Source organism: Eriocheir sinensis, chromosome 2 (assembly GCF_024679095.1).
Source record: "Eriocheir sinensis breed Jianghai 21 chromosome 2, ASM2467909v1, whole genome shotgun sequence".
NCBI lineage: Eukaryota > Metazoa > Arthropoda > Malacostraca > Decapoda > Varunidae > Eriocheir > Eriocheir sinensis.
Genome location: NC_066510.1, coordinates 10,184,362 through 10,204,400, shown reverse-complemented (window position 1 = coordinate 10,204,400; position 20,039 = coordinate 10,184,362). Strand labels below are relative to the sequence as shown.

At 48.3% G+C, this 20,039-nt stretch overlaps 1 protein-coding gene across 1 annotated transcript; it reads right to left on the bottom strand.

Annotated features, from left to right (window-relative positions):
- Positions 1 to 784: 784 nt before the first annotated feature.
- On the bottom strand, positions 785 to 13,696 carry LOC126998151 (uncharacterized). The gene is made up of 4 exons (XM_050859587.1): positions 13,429 to 13,696; positions 11,998 to 13,324; positions 9,725 to 11,414; positions 785 to 817 (listed from the first exon to the last, which is right to left on the bottom strand). Exons 1-4 carry the CDS (start codon positions 13,694 to 13,696, stop codon positions 785 to 787), a joined length of 3,318 nt encoding a protein of 1,105 aa, XP_050715544.1.
- Between the last annotated feature and the right edge of the window lie 6,343 nt (positions 13,697 to 20,039).

The following is a 20,039-nucleotide window of genomic DNA, read 5'->3' as shown; positions in this document are numbered from 1 at the left end:
GACGCCATTGCAATATGAGCAGCGTTGACAACGATACGGTTAGCAATGATACGCTAGGTGAGACCAGGTCCACCACGCGTGGTTATTATTATTATTTTTTTTTTAACACGCACCTTTACCTAATACTATTTCCGATGGTACGCTAGGTTAGCAATGGTACGTTTAGTTGGCCATTAGCCCACGCATGTGAGACCAGGTCCACCACGCGTGGTTATTTTTTTTTTAGAACACGCACCTTTACCTAATACTATTACCGATGGTACACTTGGTTAGTGATGGTACGCTTAGTTAGCCATTAGCCCACGCATGTGAGACCAGGTCCACCACGCGTGTTTAATTTTTTTTTAGAAAACACACCTTTACCTAATACTATTACCGATGGTACGCTTGGTTAGCGATGGTACGTTTAGTTAGCCATTAGCCCACGCATGTGAGACCAGGTCCACCACGCTGGTTAACAGGGGTCGTAAACTTCGGTTGGAGTAATTTAAATGTGCTCCCCACCCAAATACCCCGAGTTCACGCAGGTCCCCCAAGATCGTTGGGGGAAGGGGATTAATTCGGCTTCTTTACTTCTAAGTACTTTTTTTTTTTTTTTACTATGATATATGGAGGCGTATTATCATATTCTGGAGGCGCGAAATCAATATCCACAATCACCTTGTATACTGGGAATATGAGCCCGTGAAGCAGATTCAAAATCCAGTCATTAAGGATTCACGTGTTCAAACAGCTCGGGCAAGAGGTTCGAGAGACTGCACTTCCTGCACAAGCCGCAGTAGTGTTAAAGGCACAGTGTTGGATGGATCATGGCTAGCTGGTAGTTTTACTTGTGTCAGTGATAAACAATGAAGATACACTGTGTTTGGTGCCACGGACTCTACTTGGAGGACAGAAACTTTGCGATGAGGTGACAACCTACTAGAAAGAGGACATGAGTGTGGTGGAGGCGGTTTATGTGAGCACAGATGGCCGCCGGTGCCACGCCAGATGGTGAGGTGAGCATCGTATGGTGGGTTCACTACGCTTCTCTCCCAAAACAAGCTTGGGGATCCACTGAGTGCGTGGTTTTCATATGGGAAACACCAAATTCGTCGCAAACGCTTATTTTAGTGGTGATGGGAGGAAAAATTCCCTAAATTTAGGGAATTTCCCTAGATCTAGTTTTTATCCCTCCCCCCCATTAAAAAAATACGCGAATGCGACGGATTTCGTGTCCCCCACCTGAAACCCCGCATTCCTATCAGGTCCCCAGGCTTGTATGGGGGGGAGGGGGGAGTATGGGCAAACACTAGAATTTTACCAAAATAGGACCCAAGAATGATATAATTACATGTATAAAATAAATCAGGACAAAGAAAATGGGATGAACAAGCACACAGACTAGAATGACAAGGCACGAAAAACTAGTTTCCATTGCAAAGGTTTTACCTGACATACATCAACAAAATCCAAAACATGAAAGGTAAATATGGAGATTCACTATGCGTCTCCAATATTGCCCCCACGAGAATAATAACCTTTCCAAGGTCACACACACTGTTGTACTTCTCTAGTTTTACTGGCGCATCATACATGTGGGGGGGTCCAGGGGGGGGGGCACAGGAGGGTCGAGCGGGGCAAAGAGCCCCGTTAGAGGCTATGTAAAGTTCGGTTGGAGTATATAGTTTAAATATGCTCCCCCACCCAAAAAAAACCCCGATTTCCCACGGGTCCCCCAAGATCAATAGGGGAAGGGGATTAGGCCTTTTTCTTTACTTTTAAGTACTTGAGCCTTCATATTATGGTTGAAGGACATGTATTTCGTCACTTAACTATAATATGGAGGCGTAATATCGTATTATGGAAATGCGGAGTCAATCTCCACAATTGTCACATGAATTCCTCAAAAGTGGATAATTGTATTGGGATTCTCAAACATAACTTATGGGGCTGAACAGCACACGCATTACACGGGCAATCTCTCTCCTTCAGCCAAGTAACATGTACTGAAAATAAAATAATCGCACATACCAGTACACCTATTTGAGAATAAGGTGTTGTATAGTTCTATGTAGTACATCCTTGAATATTTTGTATTTGGACGAAAGCACGGAATAACGTCACACACACACACCACACAAAACAATCTTCTGCAACTACGCGGCCACATTCGTCTGCGAGTATTTCTTTACTGCCTCCCTGCACGCCACTCCCATCTACCTAGAGCTGAACTACACGGAGTTGTTTTATCGTTGGGTGTGTCAAGATATAAAGGTCAGTCATCAGGAAGGAAAATGACAGATATGTAAGAGAAACAAAGTTACCCTTCCGCCATCCTGCTGCTGCTGTCGTGTAAACAAGGCTGGCCTGGCCCGCCACCTGGCGGCAGGGACCCGGGCACTGGACTACCTGCCTTGTGCTCTCACACACTAGGGGCGGTTTTCACGGACATTAGCTAACAGCTGTTTTATACATGTATTATTGTGTAAAACAAGTGACTGAGGAGTGGAGTTTTGATTTAACAAATATTCATTGGGTGGGTTTCAACATCTACTTCATACTCAGGCCTGCCGAATATCCATGCCCAAAGTCAATTGGAGAGCGTTGATGATTAGGGGCCGTTAAAAACCGTCTGCCAAGGTCAACGATTCTGGATCTGGATCTGGATAATAATGCGCAGGGCACCTGCATGGTGCATAACACGCATTTGTTGGCTGTTGGGGAGACGGGGGAGCCGAGTGTGCAGGGGAGGGAAGCGAATCAAGTGTATTGTTAGTGTTGGTGTGTTGTGGTGACAAGTGAGTATGTATCTGTTTTTTGAATGAGTCTATTGTACCGCAGTCTAAAATCTGTTGAGGGAGGCTGTTCCAGTCACGTATGGTGCGTGGAAAGTATGAGTGCTTGTATGCGTCACTGTTAGTGTGATATGTTTGGTATTTATGGATGTGTGTGTTACGAGTACGTTGACTGTTTGCCTTGTGTTGGTATGTTTGTGGGTCAATGTCAATTTGAGTGTTTGTGATCTTGTACATAAGTGTAAGTCTGTGTGCTTGTCTGCGTATGTGAAGAGGGTTCATGTTTATCTATTGTTTGATCCGTGTTGTGATTCCAGGCGTTCGAGTGTAATTGTTTGTAATGAACCTAGCCGCCTTGGTGTTGATTTGTTCTAACCTATCAATGTTTCTGCATGTGTGTGTAAGGATCCCACACCGTGGAGCAGTATTCCAGTGTTGGTCTCACAAGTGTGTCATAAGCTATGTGTTTAATGTCAGGTGTGCAGTTATGTAAATTCCTCCTCGGGAACCCCAGTGTTCTGTTGGCTGTGGCACTGATATGGTCTATGTGGGTGTTGAATTTCAAGTTAGTTGAGAGATGGATGCCAAGGTATACTTGTGTGTGTGAACTGATTCTAAATTTGAATTGTGGAGAGTGTAATTAAGTGTGATGGAGGGGGTTGTGCGCTCTGGTGAATCTTAAAAGTTTGCATTTGTCTGGTCGGAAGTGCATCTGCCAGGTGCGTTCCCACCAAGGCAAGTATAGAGAGGTATCGTCACTCTCATAGAACGTGAAAAACCAAATTTTGAAATGAGCTTTTTTATTAGGACCTCTCGGATCTTTTTTAGGTTATAAACTACTACAATAAAATAAAAAAAAGATGTGGATTTTTTGTTTTATACCCTATGAAGCAATTGTCGGTGAATAAAAAATATAAATAGAAATGTTCACGGCATCTCATCCTGGACGATGATTGGCTGGCGTCTCGATAAGCTCCGCCCCTTCCTCGAACCTAATTAAGCCCCGCCCCATCCTCGTTGTCTGCCCAAACCAACGACTTCACACACCTCATTCCCACCCTGTTTCCTGACCCCAACATTCATTTTTACGAAAAACTGAGACCACCATCATCTTCCTGAGAAAATTCTGCATCACACTAGCATTAATTTGTAACAATAATGTAAAATTACACATACGAAAATCAGAGTTAAGTGAACTATGGAGTAAACATGTTCTTGCACTTATTTCCATTCAACTCCTTAGTACTCAGCTGGTTTTCGTCGCATCACTTTTATAAGCCCAGATCCTAAATCTGCATGCTTTCCTGCTTCTGATGGTGTAGGGTACGTCCCGAGGTAAAAATATGCATAGGGTCAAAAACGCCTCCAAACATAAGCCACGCCGTGACGGTGTTCATTAGCTTTGGCATTTGTTTACTCAAGTCAGACTCGCCGCTCACCTCACGCCCCATCTGTGTGTGAGCGGCGAGTCTGACTTGAGTAAACAAATGCCGAAGCGAATGAAAGCCGTCACGGCTCGGCTTATGTTCGGAGGCGATTTTGACCCTATGTATATTTTTACCTCGGGAGATACCACACACCATCAGAAGCAGAAAAGCATGCAGATTCAGGATCTGGGCTTATAAAAGTGATGCGACGAAAACCAGCTGAGTACTAAGGAGTTGAAGGGAAATAAGTGCAAGAACATGTTTACTCCATCCTTCACTTAACTCTGATTTTCGTATGTGTAATTTTACATTATTGTTACAAATTTATGCTAGTGTGATGCATAATTTTCTCAAGAATATGATGGTGTTCTTAGTTTTTCGTAAAAATGAATGTTGGGGTCAGGAAACAGGGTGGGAGTGAGGTGTGTGAAGTCGTCGGTTTGGGCAGACAACGAGGATGGGGCGTGGCCAAGCATGAAGGCTATAGGAGTTGCCAACGAGTGATTTCCTCCCGCCTGTATGACGATACCTTCTCTATACTTGCCTTGGTTCCCACCGCTCGAGGGCGTCCAAGTCGTTTTGTAGTAGTCTGCAGTCGTCAGTAGTCTTTACTGCTCTAAACGGTAAACTATCGTCGGCAAATAGTCTAGTGGAAGAGTTAGGCGCGTTGACAGTGGAAGATCGTTAATGTACAGGAGGAAAAGAAGGGGGCCTAGAACGGTGCCTTGTGGGACACCTGAAGAAACAGCGAAAGTGTCGGATGAAGAAGATCCGTCAAGAAGAACACGTTGAGTCCTGTAAGTAAGAAATGCAGTGATCCAGTGAAGAATAGGTCCTGAAATACCGTAGCATTTTAATTTTAATGTCAGTCTTTTGTGCGGGACTTAGTCAAAGACTTTGGCAAAATCTAAAACAATAGTGTCAACTTGTTTAATGTCACGTCGGTCAAGTAGCCTCGTAATGTCGTGATATGTAGTAATGAGTTGCGATTCACATGAGCGTTTAGGTCGAAAGCCGTGTTGTGAGTCAGTAAGGATGTTGTTTGCGTCAAGGTGATTCATTATGTGTTTGTGTATTATGTGTTCGAAAATTTTACATGGAATCGATGTTAGTGAGATGGGGCGATAATTGGCAGGGTCAGTCCGGTCACCTGTCTTGAATAAAGGATTAATGTTTGCCAAAAGCCAGTCAGAGGGTAATGAGGTGGATGATAGTGATTGGGCGAAGGATGGGGGCAAGGATTTGAGGATGAAGGCGGGAATGTTGTCGGGGCCAGTGGATTTAGTTGTGTCGATTGGTTGGAGAAGTTGCGCTGGGCGATCGCCACTGGTGGCAATCGCCTGCCTTGGCAACCGAGAGCGATCGCTTGCGCTTTAGTGGTCATATGAAAAATATGAAATGAAAAAAATGGTGCAATCCCCCCAAAAATTGCAAGAAAGTGTTTTAAAGCATTTTCTTGTAGCTAGTATTTGGTCTAGTGAACAACGTATCAAAAGTAGGCCAACATAGGAACATCAGAAAGGGTCTAAATATGACGTCAAAAAAGATGGCCATCAAATTTCAAAACTGCCATATATCTGCCTCTACCCTAAGCAATGTAACTTTTTAATCTTGTATGTGTTAAAACAATCTGTTCACATCATCACCTTAGTGAATTCATAATTTTACAGCATTTGCCAATGTTCCCAATTGATGTGACGTCATTTCTGACAGCAAAAGGGAAAGCTTATTTTGTGGGAGCCACAGAGTTATATACTAGCAAATCCAGTGCGGATTACGATGTTAGAACATAAACCTTTGTGGACAAAATAGCCTACTTCTGAATTGTAAAGCACGTAATGATGATTGGCCATTTATAGTGATTAAAGAGTACCGGGTAGAGTACTTTGGTCGAGACCTTCATGCAGCAGAATGTGTGTACCATCCACTGATCTCTGTTATATTAGAGATCAGTGGTACCATCATTCTTGTGATATAAATTTCCGCACATTCCGTGACATTCCCGCACAACGTACATAAGTTAGGACCAGACAACAAAAAGAGAAAGTTGGGAGACCTAGGGTGATGTGGGGGAATACCAGAGCTGGGCGCGTTACTGGATATCGGGTAGTCCGGTACCGCTCCTCCGCACCTCGAAACACATATAGTCCGTACCTGTACTTCCGCGCCTAAAAATTTTTCACTCGTTCCGGTACCGCACCTCCGCACCTCCGGTACCGTACCCAAAACTATTAAAGCGCGCCTGAAAAATCTAGTCCGTACCTTAAAAAAAAGAAATACAAGGCAATACTGCAGCAGCATTATTATTATCATTATTATTATTATTATTATTACCATTATTTTTGTTATCATTATTGTCATTTTAACGCATAGAATCTCCACCACCTGAAGTAAAGTAACTACTCAGGTGCGGAGGTACGGACTTAAAATACTGCCGTTCCGCACCTGTTACTTCCGCACTTTTGAAAAACTTTCCGCACTTCGGACCTCCGCACCTCGTTTAAAGGTCCGCAGGTCCGGAGGAGCGGAGGTGCGGACAGAGGTACGGAAGTGCCCAGCTCTGGGGAATACCGTACAAGGGGGTGGACCGTATAATCGCCGTGTCACACGGCGATTCAGTGGTAAGAATGGTACTTTTTCAGTGCAACATGCGGTACAATTATGTTTTTCGAAGTGGCAACACTGGCCGAGTGTATAAGGCTGCTGGACGCCATTTTTGGCCCTTTGAGCACTGCGCCGACTTTGAACTGAGGTAATATAAACATAATTTTACCTATTTTGGAAGCGGATTCGGCTGCTTTTTAATGTAACAATGCCTTGTTGCCTAGCCTTAGCAACATGCCACAGAGGGGATACAAAGTGTATAATTCAACTGCAAGGCAGCTGAGAAGAGAGAGGTGTGCTAACAGTCACTCGTTTTGGGAGGAAACCATCGGTTATGACAACAAGACATACACACTGCCTTTGTGTGTGTCTTGCTGTCATAACCGCTCTCCCTTTGTACTGTCTATGGAAAATTGAAAATTATTGTGAGTGAGGCACAGCTACAAGGATTGAAGCAATCGTTCACATCGATCAGGTCTAGCTATCGAAGCTGATGAGGGAAGCTGTGGCCCTTATGGCCAAAATTAGGTAAATGTCCAGAGAGTTGCCCATCTCACTGCGGTACTTTTCACCCTAACCATGGGTTAGATCTCATAATTCTATGCATTTTGAACCCCATATATATGCCTCGCAAATTGATAGAATCGCTGCTAGCGATTTTTGAAAAGTTAGTGAGTTTTTTGCGGCCGCCTCGGGGCGTCACGGGGGGGGGGGACTTGGATACTTTGTTCCCCCGCCTCCAAAATACGATATTACGCCTCCATATTGTACTTCAGGGACGAAATACATGTCCTTTAACCATAATATGAAGGTTGAAAAACTTAAAAGTAAACAAAAAGTGGTAAAGGTAGTGAAAAAGCATATTATACATACGCGCGATGTGTTTTGATGGCGGCCATATTGGGAAGTGAGCAGTGTTGCCAACGATCCGGTTAGCGATGGTACGCTTAGTTAGCCATTAGCCCACGCATGTGAGACAGGTCCAACACGCGCGGTTATTTTTTTTTTAGAACACGCACCTTTACCTAATACTATACCCGGCCCAAACCTTCACAAAAGCCTTTGGGTATAGGTGCGTGTTCTAAAAAAAAAAATAACCACGCGTGGTGGACCTGGTCTCACATGCGTGGGCTAATGGCTAACTAAGCGTACCATCGCTAACCTAGCGTACCATCGCTAACCGGATCGTTGGCAACGTTGCTCACATCGCAATAGCGTCGCCATGATTGATTGATTGATTGATAGTTTATTGTTGCAGGTAAACAACAAGGGAGAAGGGAGGAACATGCCATCCCAACCCCCAGGCAGGACAGAGTGTGATTATACAACTATTAATACATGTGTAGGTAGCACCATGAAATTAAAAAGATACAATGGTAGGAAGGAAAGCACAACAAGGGAGGGGGCAGTACCTCCCCCTGGACAATAAGACAATAAAATGTGGGGACGGAGAACATTGCCCAAGCACTAGATGGGAATGAACACAGAGATAGAGTAAATACTAGTCCTTAAAGTAAAATACTGCAGAGATCACAGCCTTGTATAGCACGGCAGTAGTTCAGGCTGCCACACACGGCATCACCACCTTGGTGCAAACTGAGGGTGTTCTTTGAGGATAGCAGGGAGGACATCATGGTTCAGGAGCCAACAAATTGTCTGGGGCAGGTCAAGGTAGTCCCGTGGCTTAAACTTAGCAATGAGAGGGCATTCCATGACATAGTGATGCAGTGTGTGGCCCCTCGGCCTGGCACAGAGCGTGCAGCAGACACCAGGGGAGTTACTAACCTCCCAGTAGTACCTATAGCCTAGCCTAAGGCGCATTGCTACCACATCCTGAAGGGCACTGTGTCGCCCATAGGGGTAAACACAGCGCTGGGAGACACTAACATAGTGGAGGCTGCTGGCGCTGCCATTGTCACAGCAGTGTCTGAGGTGGGTAGCAATGCTATCACGTGAATAATGCCTAAGTCTATTCTTAACATAGCTAAGCGTATAGTCAGTGCCAGGGTCCACTGTGTCATCCTGAAGGGCTCGTCGAGCAAGGCAGTCTGCCTTCTCATTGAGCTGGATGCCCACATGAGAGGGCACCCAGGTGAAGTGGACCGTGGCACCTGCGGCCTCAAGGGCACGGACGGCAGTCAGGCACTTAGCTACAAGATCACAGTCGGCAGGGGAGGAGGACACAAGTTCATGCAATGCAGCCTGGCTATCGACAAGCAAGTAGACATTTTCGTGCAAAGCTGCTACAGTGTGGAGAGCCTCAAGGATGGCATACAGCTCAGCCCGGGTCGAGGACAGGTACCCCGGCAGCCGCCTGGTAACCTCAATGTCAGTGTACTGGGTGGGGGAAGCGTAATCCCGGATAAACACGCCACAGCCCGACCTGCTGCCATCTACGGAGCCATCACAGTACACATGGACAGCCCGAACACGGGGGTACTTGGACAGTTTGACCATGAAGTGATCCTGGAGGACATGGGGAAGCCAATCACGTTTAGGGAAAGGTAGTTGTTCAACGTCTACACTGACACGATAGGGAGGCCAGGCAGGTTGGGCCGGGGAGTAAACTAGGCCTAAGCACGCTTCTAACACACCCGTCTCTGCTAACATGAGATAAATTTTCCTAAGGTAGGAGGTAACAGGAGCCCTGGAGTCACGGTGCAGAGTTACCAGTGCCTGGTGAAGGGGCACTGCACCAGCACGAAGCAGGCGGCTGACGGTGCGACAAGTAATTTCCCAGATTCTGTCCACAACACGAGGCAGATTCAGTTCTGCCCTCATGACCTCAAGTTTTGCAGTTCTGGGGCACCCCAGAATGAGGCGCATGGCCTCATCTTGAATAAGTTCCAAGGGGTGAAGTTGTGCCGCACTAAACTGTACCAAAACAGGGGCAGCATAATCAATGAGGGACCTGACGACAGAAAGGTAAAACATCCTGAGGACAGGGATGCCGACTCCAAGGCCCCTGTTAGCCAAAACCTTAAGAGGAGCTAACCTAGGAAGGCAGATGTTCTGAACATGAGTGACGCTCTGCACAGATTTCTGGAAGCTGACAGGGGCGCCTAAGTACTTGTATGTAGGAACTCTAGCTAAAGGAGTGCCATTAATGCTGGGCAGATGAGAAACTCTCCTCCCACTGGCTTGAAATTTCGTCTTAGTTTCATTGATGACAAGGTCCATTTGTTCACACAGCGCAGACAGCTGCTCCAAAGCTAAACTGAGAAGAGCAGGACTGCTGCATTGCACAAGGATGTCATCTGCATAGATAATGACCTGAGTATTGCCCGGAAAGGGCCACCGAGCAATTTTGTCCATTAAAATGTTGAAAAGCATGGGGCTGAGGACACTTTGCGGTGTGCCCAGCTCAAACACTTCCTCCGTGGAGGTAGCACCCTGGAAGACCACTTGCGCCCTCCTACCATACAAATAGTCCCTGATCCAGCTTAAGAGTCTTCCACGGACACCCTGCAGAGTGAGTTCCTCCATTATGACATCCTTGTTGGCCCTATCAAAGGCCCCTTTTAAGTCCACAAAAGCGCGACAATTCACGTCTGGATTACTAAGGCACTTAAGAAAACAGTCACTTGTGGAACGGCCCTTCATAAACCCATGTAAGTTTGGGGAGAGCCGGTCCCCCAGCTTATAGAGAAGTCTGTTCAAGATCACCCGCTCTAACAGTTTACACACACAGCTCGTCAGGGAGATAGGGCGAAAGGTGCCATCACCCTTGGGGATGGGAACGATCAATGCAGCTTTCCACGGAGGGGGGAGGCAACCTGCGGCAAACGACATGTTGAACAGGTCAAGCAGGGGGTTGTCACCTTGCACAACGAGTAAGGCATTAAGAATGTCGTAAGTCAACCCGTCGTGGCCCGGGGCTGTCGACTTGCCATGTTTGACGGCAAGAAGGAGTTCATCGTGGGTAATGGGGACACATGTGTCATCCAGAAGTGTGACGTGGTGCTGAACGAGGGCCATCCGCCGCTCCCTGTGGCGGGCAAGTTCGGCCTGGTGTTGTGCAGGGAGACCACCAAGGGAGGAGGCCCTCTGCCACTGGCACATCAGGTCCTGGGCCCGGCCCGCAGGGTCAGGGTCACTCACCAGCCGTTTGGTCCTCCCTCTCACCTTGTTGACATGGTGCCAAACCTCCCGCAGGGAGCGGGTCTTGCGCACGCTGGCAAGGAAGGCGACCCAGTGTCGTGACCGGGCCTCTTGTCTGAGTTCAGTGAGGTGGCGCGCCACAGCGACCATGGCATCGCGGGCAGCCCGATCGGCGGGGTCCTGCTGCCAGCGCCGCTGGTACGAGGCAAGGGTCCGTTGACAGTTGGAGACAGCCGGGTCCGAGGTGTAGGTCTGCAGGCGGCGCTTGGCGGGCCTTGGAGGGGCCCTGCCAGCTGCAACAAAACTCTCGACGGTGTCCAGCAGGCCGTGGTACAGCGAGGCGGCGTCGGTAAAGGATCCATTCACAGTATGGTACCACGCCCCGACTTCGGCAACGAGGCGCGGCATCCGGGCAGCAGGGACAGCCAACCGCTTCCGGGACACAGCAGGGGCAGGCTGGATCGGGATGGTCGTCTCCAGGGCAAAGTGGTCACTCAGCAAACACCTGGAAATAAGGGTCTGGGCAGTAAAAGCTGGCATGTTAAAGAGAGTGACATAGTCTAACCTGCCCCCCTGAACATGTGTGGGCACATTATCCCCCGTGAGGACAGCCGTCTCGGAGGCATCAAGGAAGGCCTTCCAGCGGACACCATTGACATTATTGGTGCGGTGACTACCAAGATCTCGGTGGCGTGAGTTAAGATCCCCCACAAGAACAGTCGGCTCCTCATGAACATAATTAGGAAAGTTAGCAAGATTTAAAGCCCCCGCATGAACATACGTGTTAACAAAAAATAGGGTTTCACCCATATGGAGTAAAGAAACAGTGATATATTCAATGCCCTCATTAATACCCATGTCCTCAAAAACTATCGCCGTCCCCTGTCTGACATACGTAGCCATCCCCCGGGTACTGCCTGCTGCGCCATCTAAGACATATAAATCATACCCCCTCAGGTCCGACACCCGTGGCCCAACCTCCTGAAGAGCAACGATATCTGGCCTATGAGTGATGACATAGGAGTGAAGGTCAGTGAAGCGGGCATGTAGCCCGTTGACATTCCAAGTTAAGAGGCGGACACACTCACTGGTCAGGAGGGGGTGGTTGCCGGTCAAGGAGTGGGGTGATCCGATGATGGAGCTCAGCCACCTGCTGAGTCAGGGAAGCAAACTGCGCCAGCAGCACCTGGAGTGTGGCCTCCCACTGCAGTGGAGGATCAGCAGGTGAAGGTGAAGGACCCGTCTGGCCATGGCGAGGTTCGGCCGTTCCCTCGGCAGCTGCAGTCACCACAGCCGGTGGGGTTGCAGGGGTGTTCTTCATCTGGCCCGCAGGGGGAACCACACTGTCCCCACTATCGGCGTCCATGGCCTCACCAGCAGACGGCAGGGCAGGGCACGGGGCCGGGGCTGAAGCTGGAGCAGGGGCCGGGATGGAGGAGAGCTCACGCACAGGCGGGGGCGTGGAGACTCGCTGCTCCAAGGCCGCCACCCTGGAGATCGTTGCAGCCAGCGTCTCCTGCAGCTGGGTGACTGCAGCGAGGATCTGATGGAGGACAGGGGTCGACCCAGCGACAGCGGGGGAACCGGCAGCCGGCACAGGGGGGACGGTAGGCTGTGGCTGGGGTGCCGGAGCAGGAGCCTGGCGAGGCACAGGGGTGGCAGCGGGTGAGGCTGGGGCAGCAGGGGCGGACGAGCCCGGCAGGGGCGGAAACTCGGACGTTGTGGGAGCCCCCCGGGCCCAGGCCGAAGACTGAGGGAGAGGAGCAGGGCGGAACACAAGCCTAGGGCGGCCTTGCTGAGGGTGGTGGTCAGGCGCCGCGACCCGAGATGGTTTAGGCTTCATCGGGCAGGAGTGGTAGTGGGCGTTATGCTCACCACCACAGTTGCAGCACTTACGGGGGACGGGTGTGCCCGCCTGGATCTTCTGGAGGCACAGAGCTGATTTGTGCGTGCCCGCACAATACCGGCACCGAGGGGCCGATCTGCAGCGCCACTCCTGATGGCCCCACCGGCAACAGTGGCGACAGATGTCGGGCTCCGCCGTGTAGGGCTCCACAGCCTTACGACCCACCCCGAGGAGGTGCACCTCTGTCGGGACGTGGCCAACCACTGCTCCAAGAAGCTGCGGGCGAGGGGCCGTGCCCGCATACCTGCGCTTTAACCACAGAAAGTTGTCTGGGGTCTCAATGAGGTTGGCATTCATGTAGAGCGGCACATTGTGGATGATGACAGTGTGCTGCCGCTCCGCTGCATTTTCGACCAAAACTACGTCGAGGAACCCCTCAGTGAGGAGTCGCTTGTAGAAGGCGACGTCGTCCCTGACCGTGAGATAAGGTCGGAGCCTACCCTCCTTGAAGAGCGGCTCCAACTCACCGTGCTGCTTCAGTAGAGATGCAAACCACGTGTATTGCTGGGCTGGTGTCAGCCCGGCCTCGGCGGGGAAGTCTAGGCGGCGGGCCGGCGGCGGGTGGGTTGGCGCGGGGCCGCGGCTGGGTGCGTGTCCTCCAGGGGCACCTCACCGTCGACCAGGACAGTCTCAGAGCTACCAGACTGCACACCCTCCATGGGTGCGGTGGCAGCTTTAACAGGAGAGGCAGTGGGGGAGAGGCAGCCAGGAGTATCCGGCTTGAGCCGCTTGCTAGCGCTGGCCACGTGGTCCTCCGAACAAAGGCGAGGGTCAAGTTCGGCAGAGTCGGCCATCTCTTCAGTCTCCTCAGACCACAGGCGCCGTTCCTCAGGGGCAGGACACTGCCCGGAAGCCGCCGAGTAGGGATGGTCGTTAGCCATGTCCTCTAGACACCGTTTATTCCGTGGAAGGCAGGGCATCCACGGACGGAGCACAGGACAACGCACGTCTACACAGCACGGCCGCGTAGACGAGACTGCGTCGCCATGTAAACACAGCCCGCGTATGTATAATATGCCATTTCACTACCTTTACCACTTTTCATTACTTTTAAGTTTTTCCGCCTTCATATTATGGTTAAGGGACATGTATTTCGTCCCTTAAGTACAATATGGAGGCGTAATATCGTATTTTGGAGGCGCGGAGTGATTTTCAATAATTACCAAAACACCAACTTTTCAAAAATCGCTAGCAGCGATTCTATCAATTTGCGTGGCATATATATGGGGTTCAAAATGCATAGAATTATGAGATCTAACCCATGGTTAGGGTGAAAAGTACCGCAGTGAGATGGGCAACTTTCTGGACATTTACCCAAAATTATTGGATGTGATTTCTCCCATTGGGCTTTAGCTGTTATTACAGACTCACAATGGATATTTTACACTCATAAAGGCCACAGTCTAATAGACTGGACGTGTTACAAGAGTTTAATGAACAGAAGCTAGCTTTTGGTGAGCCATACCTACCTGTCTTGGTAAAACTCTAGAATTACACCCAACTCACTCTAAAAGTTAACACATTATTTGTCTAGATTGTATTTGCTAATCATCACTCTGGTAACCGTTTCCATTATTATTACTCGTTTATGAGATTTTAAAATGCGGGGAAATATTAATTACTATTTCAGCGGTGATAGGTTAGGTTACTGTTTGCTCATGTACGTGAAGGGTCTTCAGATAGAAACTCCTCTAGGTTGGGTCATAAGTACGTCTTTATTTAATAGCTTAATGTATTACGCCTTCGTGGTCTAGTGGTCAGCGTGCCTGGCTTCTACTCCGCGGGCCCGGGTTCGAATCCAGGCGTGCAGCTCACCCAGCTGGTTATCCTCCCTCTCGGGGTGGTCGAAAAATGGGTACCTGTGAAACCTGGGGAAGGTAAACTGTGGTAACCCGGATGTCACACTGGCCCTGTGTCCCGGAATGGGCTCCCTCCTACCACAGGCTTAAGGGCCAATGTTACGGAGATGAGCAACGAGGCCACGCGCTGCTACAGCGTATGCCCCCAACTTTACTTACTTTTAATGTTTAAGGCTGCACAGTCTTCATTTTCATGGGTACCAATGTCTTTATAATATGTTGAAGACATGTGCATTTTCCTACAGTATTCTCTAAACCTAGCAATTTTGACCCTCAAGGAAAATGAAACACGTTTACTTGCCCTTAGTATTTTACTGTATTTTTTTTTAATCAACAATAAGTATTTAAATTAAATTAAATGTTATTGAATTATAATCATTGATGACTTATCTGCACAATACCTTGGAATCGCACAGAACATTTATTGCAGCAATAGTGTGTGTGTGTGTGTGTGTGTGTGTGTGTGTGTGTGTGTGTGTGTGTGTGTTAACACAATAAAGAGAGCAGCACGGCGAGTAATGGAATCAGGGCCCCAGATAATTAGTTTACACTAATTTTCTCTCCATATGCTAAAGTTTACTGCAAGCAGGTAATGGAAAGGAAGCAAAGTGCCTTTGCATTGATGGAGCTTGGGTAGTGTGTCAGCCACGTGGCCCATGACAATCGAGTATATCAAGGCTCATGACGTTCAGGAGGCAGGGTCCCTCCCTGCGGGCAAGGGTCAGGCGATGAAGGGATATGTAGGTACAGTAATAGAAAGGCTTCCCCAACTGCTACCGATAATGTTTTACAGCGATAAGTATTGTTAAATCCATCCATCACAGCAGCAGCACTTAAAGAGAAGCACCCAGACTTGTGTGAAGTCTCTCAGTACCCGCCGAGCGCTGCCGCCTCTCAATGTCGTCAGCAGCCCGCCGTGACACGCATATATCACAGGCTACGTGGGTTACTGAGTGCCTATACTGAGACTGGCTGATCGTAAGGCTAATAATAATCTCCTCTCACCTTCTTACGGCACATTACAACGGCTGGTGACCAAATTATAGTAAAGTATAAGGGCGTAATGGTGGGTTGGCGATACCTGTTGATGTAGACACAAACTGTCTCTTATTTACTTTACCAGAGCTCGTTGGCTGCTGGCTCCCTGCTGGCTGTTAGAGGAAGGTGTGCAGCTCTGACACAAGTGTGCTCAGTTTCAGTGGACGACCCGTATGACTATGAAACAGAAATACAAGAGAGCGTGTGCTAGCGTTTGAAAAGCGCGGCGAAAACAGGGCCAATAATGGCGTCCAAATCTTAGGTTGTCGGGGTTCTCTATCAAGGGAGTCTAGTATTAGCAACACTGAGATAGAGTCCCTTATATATATATATATATATATATATATATATATATATATATATATATATATATATATATATATATATATATATATATATATATATATATATATATATATATATATATATATATATGTTGGTGGTAGCGAGTGTTCTAAGTGCTAATCGGTTCACGGATAGAGATAGTCATATCCGCCAGGATTACTTTATTGGACAAAAATCACAAAGGTCATCGACACGGACAAGACACTAAGAAAAGGTGTTTGTGTGGGTATGCGTTTGTGTGAATGTTGTGAAGTGTGGGTAACATTTAAGTTTTGGTGTATGTGTATAACAATGTGTACGAATGGACGACAAGAGGACATGGACGGACAGTAGAAGATAAACAAGTAACAAGAGATAAACAATTAGACGCACAGGAAACAGCGAGACAGGAGCACGAACGAAAACATTGACACAAAGTAAAAATGAACATAGAGTCTATGCTGCAACGCCCCATTTTCTTATTGTCACTGAGGGGAAGGAACACGAAATTTGAGCGGTGACTGCTACATATATATATATATATATATATATATATATATATATATATATATATATATATATATATATATATATATATATATATATTTTTTTTTTTTAAGAGATATCTATGGTATTTTTTTCAAAGCAATTGATTTAAAATTATAGGCTGCATTAAATTTTAAAAAACTTCAAATTTTTACAAAAAATCACATATACCAGAGAAAAGTTGTGAATCAATTTCCATGATATTTTCATGTTATCATGTGATCACATACAAAGAACAACAAAATTTCAAGGCTATAGCTCCTTAAAAAAAAAAAAAAGCTTAGACGCACCCCTTAACCACTCGGCCAAAGATGTACAGTCGTGGGACACAAGTGTTGTCACAGTTTCCAAAATGTTTCGGACACCGCTAGCGAAAGGCGGCAACTATCCAGTAGAGCTGCATTCGAGCTATATAAGACGTATGTGTGTCTGTGTGTGTGTGTGTGTGTGTGTGTGTGTGTGCAAGGATCAAAGAGTGTGTGTGGGTGTGAGATATATATTATTTAAGGGTTTTTCTTACGAAATTGTGAGCATCAACTGCACGACGATTATGTTTCTTTGAAAAAATCTGTTATGAATGCTCTTGTTTCCACTAGTGCACGATCTGTAATAAGATTTTCTGCATTCCATTAGCTAGATACTTGCTTGGCTTTGGTCGCCTGTGTGCATTCTGGATAGGGATGGGCAAGTACCGTTAATTTGAGTACCGGTAGTACCGGTACCGAAAACTCAGGTACCGTTAGTACCGGTACCGGTACCGATACCCGAAGGAGTATTTTTTTTATTTTTTATCTGTGACTTCTGATGAAATTCCCAAATAAATTTCCTGTAAAGAAGAAACTCTCTCTCTCTCTCTCTCTCTCTCTCTCTCTCTCTCTCTCTCTCTCTCTCTCTCTCTCTGAATGAAGTGAATATTTATTTTTTCGATAAAAAAAATAGCATGTATAGTTATTATGGATGTACTCGATCATAGTCTAATAACAATAACAATATTTATTAGCAACCTAAAAAAGAAAAAGAATCGGACATGAAGAATTATCCAGTAACTCCAATAAATAAATCAAATAATAAAATAATGGAAACGGGAGCTGTGCCTCATGATCAAGTGAGCATGAGGCTTCGCGGTACCAGGTACCGGTACCTGGTACCGCGAAGCCTCATGATCACTTGGGTGCCGGGAAGCGTCATGATCACTCGGCACTGTGCATTGCCGCAAGTACCGGTACCGTCTGGATCTTAGTGACGCTCGGCGCTCGCCCGCCTCCATGTGGTATGAGCCCTGTATGGAGACGCTGAGTCACTGCCTCTCTGACCGTCTCCCCAAGTTCCCACCATTTTGTCCTGCTTTCCGTTTGCATCACAGCTCCCGTTTCCATTATTCTATTATTTGATTTATTTATTGGAGTTACTGGATAATTCTTTGTAGCAGCCACCGCTCAAGCAGTCGCGTGCTCTCTTCCAGTGAAAACAGAAAATGGGGCGTTGCAGTATAGACTCATTGTTCATTCTTATTTTGTGTCAATGTTTTCGTTCGTGCTCCCGTCTCGCTGTTTCTTGTGCGTCTAATTGTTTATCTCTTGTTACTTGTTTATCTTCTACTGTCCGTCCACGTCCTCTTGTCGTCCACCGTTACACATTGTTCCACATACACCCACACTTAAATGTTAACCTTCACAAACAACATTCACACAAACGCATACACAAACAAACACCTATCCTATGTGTTGTCCTTGTTGTAATGAGCTGTGTATGTTTTGTCCAATAAAGTAACCCTGGCGGATATGACTTTCTCTATCCGTGAACCGATTAGCACTTAGAACACTCGCAACCACCAACAATTGGTGACCCTGCAGTGTTGCTATGGTTCAAGGTGGCTTATAGCCGGTGCCGTACCAAGGGCACTCTCTCCTAGAGTGGAGGACCTGGGCAGGGCAACTTGTCCATTCGTCCGCCCTCTCCTGGGGCAAAAATCCTCACCTCCATTCGGGGTTCGTGGGGCTGAGCACTCAGGTCGGGAGAAACATTACGCCGTAGGCGTGGTTGCCACCTTCAGGGTTCTCCCCCGCCCTCCCCCAGGCGCCTTCTGCGCCTTCCCCAGGCACCTTCTGTGCCCCTCTCCAGGCACCTTCTTTGCCCCTCTCCAGGCACCCTCTGTGCGCCTCCTCCAGGCACCTTCAGCGCCTCCTCCAGGCCCCCTTTGTGCCCCCTCTCCAGGCCCCTTGTGCACCCTTCAGGCATCTTTTATGCCCCATAGTGCTCTTCCCGGCGCTCACCCACCCACCCCCACCCTTTCCCCTTCCTGCCTTCCCGCTGGTCCGGCGACTGAGACACGCACATCGTGTAACACACTACACAGACTCAGTGAACACTCAAACACAGTGCGACATATTACTGAGACACACAGTACCACACACTCAGTGTACACGCCACACACAGACTCGGTGTACACGCCGTAGAATCAGTGTATACGCCACCACACACCACACAGACTTAGAGAGACACGCAAACACAGTGTGACACCCCACTGGGATTACTAGCTGCCCCCTGGATTAACCACCGCCTCCTGGATCTACCACCGCCCTCTTGGATTATCTTTCACTTGTGGATCTTTGTGTACAGTGCAGTGTGTCCAGCAACAGTTCAGTGCAGCACGTCCCCAGCAACAGTTAGTGTCACAGTGTTACCTACTGAGCATATAGTGTTGTGTTACAGTGCCTTTTTGAACACTGGTTCACTCCCCGAGCCACCGAGGCCCCTGCTGGCAGCTAGCGCCTTCCCACGCAGTCGTTCGACGCACTCACGACTGCCGCGGCTCCTGGCATATGCTAGCGCCTCTCACTCCTCAACCGGCTGTGGCCTCTGGCACGCTGGCATCTAGCGCCTTACCACGTAGTCGTCCGACGCCCTCACGGACTGCCTAGGCCCCCTGGCACGCTGGCAGTTGGGGCCTTTAACACACGCAGTCGTTCTACTCTCACCGACTGCCGAGGCCCCTGACACGCCGTCAGCTAGCGCCTTCACACGCAGTTCCCTCGACGCTCTCTGACTGCCGTGGCCCCCGGTGCGTTTACGCCAGTGCCTTTCGCCCATCTCCACGCCGCTCGACTTCACCATACCTGACGACAACATGCAACTCTTCCTCTACTACGGCGGTGTCCTTCAGAGCACCACTCTTCTGCTCAGAACCCGTCTACGTGGTTCGCGATTTGGGAGTGCGGATTCAAGCCTTCCAGGATCTATTAAACAGCCAACCTTTCAACTCACCGCAGCCCACCTCACGCAGCCCACCTCACGCAGCCCACCTCACGCAGCTCAACTCACGCAGCTCAACTCACGCGGCCCACCTCACGTAGCCCACCTCACGTAGCCCACCTCACGTAGCCCACCTTACGCTCCTCAACTCCTCGCTGCTCAACTCCTCGCTGCTCAACTCGTCGCTGCTCAACCCCTCGCTGCT